Here is a 4,699-nt window from a genome sequence, read left to right as displayed (position 1 = left end):
CTCTTCTCTCTCTCTCTCTCTCTCTCTCTCTCTCTCTCTCTCCTCTCGTTCCTTCTCTCTCTCTCTCTCGTCCTCCTCCTTCCTTCTTCTCTTCTTCCTTCTCTTTTCAAGTACCTACATTATAAGTCTGCATCATGATATCTAGGCTGCAACTGATTTTAGATTTCACATTTTAAAAACAAAACAAAAAAAATTCAGTGTACAAAATTGAATAATTACAGGAGTATGAACTAAATTAAGTTTTAGTAGTTTTTTAATCTCTGAGAGAACTCTTACTATGCACCCCAGGCTGCTCCAGAATTCCCTATGTAGAGAAGCTGGACTTGAACTCAGGTTCAGCAGCCTCAGCCTCCACATCTGAAGTATGTACATCACACTCAGCCTAACTTCTAGGTACTTGAGACAGGGTCTCCTATATCATAGATTCCCTCACACTACGTAGCAGGAGGTAACATTGAGCATTTTCATCCTCATGCCTCAACTGTTCCACATGAGTCTGGTGGCATGTGTGGATGACACAAACATAAACGTTGGCATGGTAGGTGTTTTGCTATCATTTCTCTTTTATTCAGGGTTGGTAATTAAACTAGGGCTTTGTGCACATAGGCAATCCCTATGCTAAATGAGCTCCATCCGCAGTTCTTTTTGAGCTAATGAGATTGCTCAGCAGGTAAAGAGTTGTTTGCAAGCCTGACAACCTGACTTTGATCTGTGTGCCCCACCTGGGAGAAGGAAACTGGCTTTTGAAAGTTGCCCTCTGAGCTCCACACAGTGCCATAACACAGGAGCACCCATCCCAAACAATAAACATAATACTAAAGAAGTAGTTTTCTATGCTGGCGAGGATGTGGGGAGAGAGGAACACTCCTTCATTGCTGGTGGGAATGCAAGCTAGTACAACCGCTCTGGGAATCTATCTGGCGCTTTCTCAGAAAAATGGGAATAGGGCTTCCTCAAGACCCAGCTATTCCACTCCTTGGAATATACCCAGAAATGCTCCACACACAACAGGGACATATGCTCAACCATGTTCATAGCTGCCTTATTCATAATAGCCAGAACATGGAAACAACCTAAGTGTCCCTCAGTAGAAGAATGGATAAAGAAACTGTGGTACATATACACTATGGAATACTACTCAGCTATAGCCTGGGCTAAACTGAGAGCACCTGTCTCCAAGCAAAGAAAACTCCAACCAGCAACCACACTCTAAATTTTATGGTCATTCTATACTACATAGGGAATTTGAAGCCAGGTTGATGTATATGAAACCGTCTTTAAAAGGGTACCTAGATTGACACACAGAGATGATTGAAGATAGATAGATAGATAGATAGATAGATAGAATAGACAGATAGATATATAAAAATACTACCTGGCATTGATAAAATGAATACTGGCCATACCTTTTGTGTATCACATTACTGTACAACCTGCAAAACTAATACTGAGCCAGGTCATGGGAGGTGCAGCTGTGGCCATGGTGGCAGTAGAGGGGGAGTTGCCTTTAAGCCCAGTACTGGGAGGCAGAGGCAGGCTGATGCCTGTGAGTTCAAGGCCAGCCGTGGTCTACAGAACAAATTCCAGACAATCATAGATGTTACCCGGAATCTCTGTCTTGAAAAACTGAAAGAGCTATTTTGGAGATTCCTGCGGGGAGTGAAACTACCCATAACTACCCGAGCTAAAGACCAGTCCCCCTTATTCAGGGAGGGTTATCCTTTGAGACCAACATACAGCTTCAGGGGACTCACATCAATGGTTAGGGAAAAGGGACACTGCCTAGCCAGCCGATCAGCCTTTCAACCTGGAGATCAATGAAGGGACAATCCCACCTCGTATAATGCCACAAACCAAATAACCCAAAAATAATGGGGTGGCAGGGTTAAACAGAGAATTCTCATAGGAGGAGTCTCTAAAGATGAGAAGTACTTAGAGAATGTCCAACGTGCTTAGTCATGCTGGAAATGCAGTTAAATCGACTCTGATATTCAATATTATACATGCAGAATGTCTAAGATAAAAAACTCAAGTGACAGCACCGGCCGGTGAGGCTGTGGAGAAAGAGGAACAGCCACTTGCTGGTGAGAGGCAAACATCAAAAACACTGTTGAAAATCAATCTGGAGGTTTCTAAGAATATGGGAATAGATCTATTTCAGGACCCAGCTATGCCATTCCGGCCAATAACAAAAGATATTCCATAACAACAAGGGCCATTTGCATCGACTCATCGCCCTGAACGAAATCCAGTATACCCCAGGACATCAGGCAAGAAGTCAGATCTCTCAGTGCTAGCTTAAACACTTGGTCCTCTTTCTTTATAAACCACAGATTTTCTATCCTCAGAAATAACAAGCTGAGGGTGTGCTGTGTCAACATCAAAAGTCACATTTATTTGAAATTGCTTGATGATCTTATCCAAGCCAGAATACTGTGGTGGGAGGCTGAGGCCATGTTGCTTTGCCCCAGATGACAAGGGTTTGGGACATGTAAGGTTTTCCAACCGGTGGTAGGCTCTGGGAACTGTTGTCAAAAGTGTGAGATCTGACTCTACATGGTTGGCCTCTGCTTCCCTCAACAGATCGTTTAATGTGGAAATATGGTCTGACAGGGCTTGAACATATTCATTGAGTTTTGATAAACCCACCAGCTCCTCAATGTGGATCTCGTTTAGAAGTGCCTCCAGCTCATTCTGCAGAAACAGCTTGATTTGCCTAAATTCATAACTTATCTGTTGTTTTTTATATTCAAACGTCATCCTCCATATAAGAAGGATTCTGTCCTGCCGAGCTACCACAGCCTCGCTTTCTTTCACTTTGATCTTCAGAATCTCAGTGATGATGTTCAGTACTCTCCTGTGATACACGGCAGCTTTCTCAATGGGGCAGGCGTAATGGTCCCCGTGTTCCACAGAGAAGCTACACTGGGCACATAAGACTTCTAGATCCTTCACACAGAATAAGACCAGAGGCTGATTGTGCTTCTGACATGGGGCTTGTTCTTCCTGCTGCTTCCTCTTGCTCTGTGTTTCCTGCTGGAGCCTGATGGCTTCACTCAGGTCACGGAGCTGGGAGTTCCTGCTGAAGCTTCTCTGTGGAAAGCATGTCTTGCACACAGGACAGAGGAAAATGTCATTTACGTTATTCCACCACAAACTGAGACAGGCATGACAGAAGTTGTGCCCACAGGGAGTGGTCACTGGGTCTAGGAAGAAATCCAAGCAAATGGGACAGGCACATATAACATGCAAGTTCCCCAGGACTAGGAAGTCCATTGTTCTAAGAGGAAAGTAGGTGGAGATGGTCCTGTGGCAAAGTCTGCCTCCCAGGAGCTTTGAGCTGTTGTGTCTTTCCAAGTCTTCGTAGGTTTCCCTGGCCTGTTATAGTGATGGTGGCCACGGATAGCTAACCAAGTGCCTTAACTTAGCTCAGAAGATGAGAGAGATTCAAAGTTGGCAACTGTCTCACAAACTAGGTCATGAGCTTGGGTTTGGAAAGCAGACACATGTGTAATGAATCTGGTATTCCTGTGGATGAGAAAAAAAATCCTTTTAGATTCCTTTTTTATCATTATTTATTACATGTGTGTCTGCATGTGGGAAAGTGAATATTACTGCAGTTGCCTATGGGGCTAGAGGCATCAGATCCCCCTTGGAGCTAGATTTGCAGGTGGTTATGAGCCTCCCAAAAAGCATGCATAGATGGGAGGAGAGCCAATAAGATGACTCAATGAGTTCACATGCTTGAGGCCAACACTGGTGACCTGGGTTCTATCCACAGAACCACATGATGGACTGAAGGAATGATTCTATAATTGCTTCTCTGGCTGACACAGGTGGGCTATGATATGTGTATAAGTACACAAACACACATACAAACCCCAAACAACTACTTAAATATAAAGTAAAAGTAAAAGGTGGGAGCCAACTCCATAAAGTTGTTCTCTTACCTCCAAAAGCATAGTGGCTCAAACACCTATACAACTCATTTTATCAGTGTGTAAATATGCAATATAAATTTTTTAAAAACTAAGTGACTATCTTAAAGAAAACTACAGTCATGTTCTTAGTGGCTTTACTTTCTTCTTCAACACATCTTTTCTTCTCATAGAAAAATAAAATGTAAATTAAAAAAATTCAAGGTGACAGAGCTGACAGATCTGACCCACAGAGACCTGCATAAACTGATGCACCAAACAAGAACGTTGGAAACAGAAGACCTAGACCCCCTGTTTAGATGTAGCCAAAGGACAGCTCATTCTCCACAGGGGGACTGCCTCTCACAAGAACTCTGGTGCCCTTGATTTGTACACTGCCCTTGAGGGGAGAAGCCCTGTGGGAGCACAGAGGAAGTAGATGCAGGCTTTTCAGAGGAGACCTGATAGGCTGCAATCAGATGGTGGGGGAGGAGGACCCCCTTCTCTCAGAGGTCTAGGGGAGTGGAAGAGAATGGAAAAGAGAGGGAGAGTGGGAACAGGAAGACAAGAAGGAGAGGATTACAATCAGGATGTCATGTGAATAAATTATAATAATAATACAAAAAATTTAGATTCAAAGCTGGGATTGAAACTCAGTTAAACTCAGTTAGTTAGTGCTTTATTAGCATGCACCGAGCTCTGGATTTGGTCCCCAGTGTAGCCTGCACAGAGTTAAACACCTGTAATCCCAGCACTAGGAGGCTGAGACAGGTTCTGGCCAG

At 43.6% G+C, this 4,699-nt stretch overlaps 1 protein-coding gene across 1 annotated transcript; it reads right to left on the bottom strand.

Moving 5' to 3' along the window:
• Window positions 1-2,298: 2,298 nt before the first annotated feature.
• Window positions 2,299-3,276, bottom strand: LOC127210128 (tripartite motif-containing protein 60-like). Its single transcript, XM_051169811.1, has one exon. It carries the CDS (start codon window positions 3,274-3,276, stop codon window positions 2,299-2,301), a length of 978 nt encoding a protein of 325 aa, XP_051025768.1.
• Between the last annotated feature and the right edge of the window lie 1,423 nt (window positions 3,277-4,699).

The sequence above is a fragment of the Acomys russatus genome, chromosome 27 (assembly GCF_903995435.1).
Source record: "Acomys russatus chromosome 27, mAcoRus1.1, whole genome shotgun sequence".
Classification (NCBI taxonomy): Eukaryota; Metazoa; Chordata; class Mammalia; order Rodentia; family Muridae; genus Acomys; species Acomys russatus.
Note: the sequence above shows the minus strand (reverse complement) of the source record. Positions and strands in the feature narration are given on the sequence as shown.

Excerpts from the sequence above, each read along its gene's own strand:
- LOC127210128 (XM_051169811.1), bottom strand. The coding sequence starts at position 3,276 with ATGGACTTCCTAGTCCTGGGGAACTTGCATGTTATATGTGCCTGTCCC.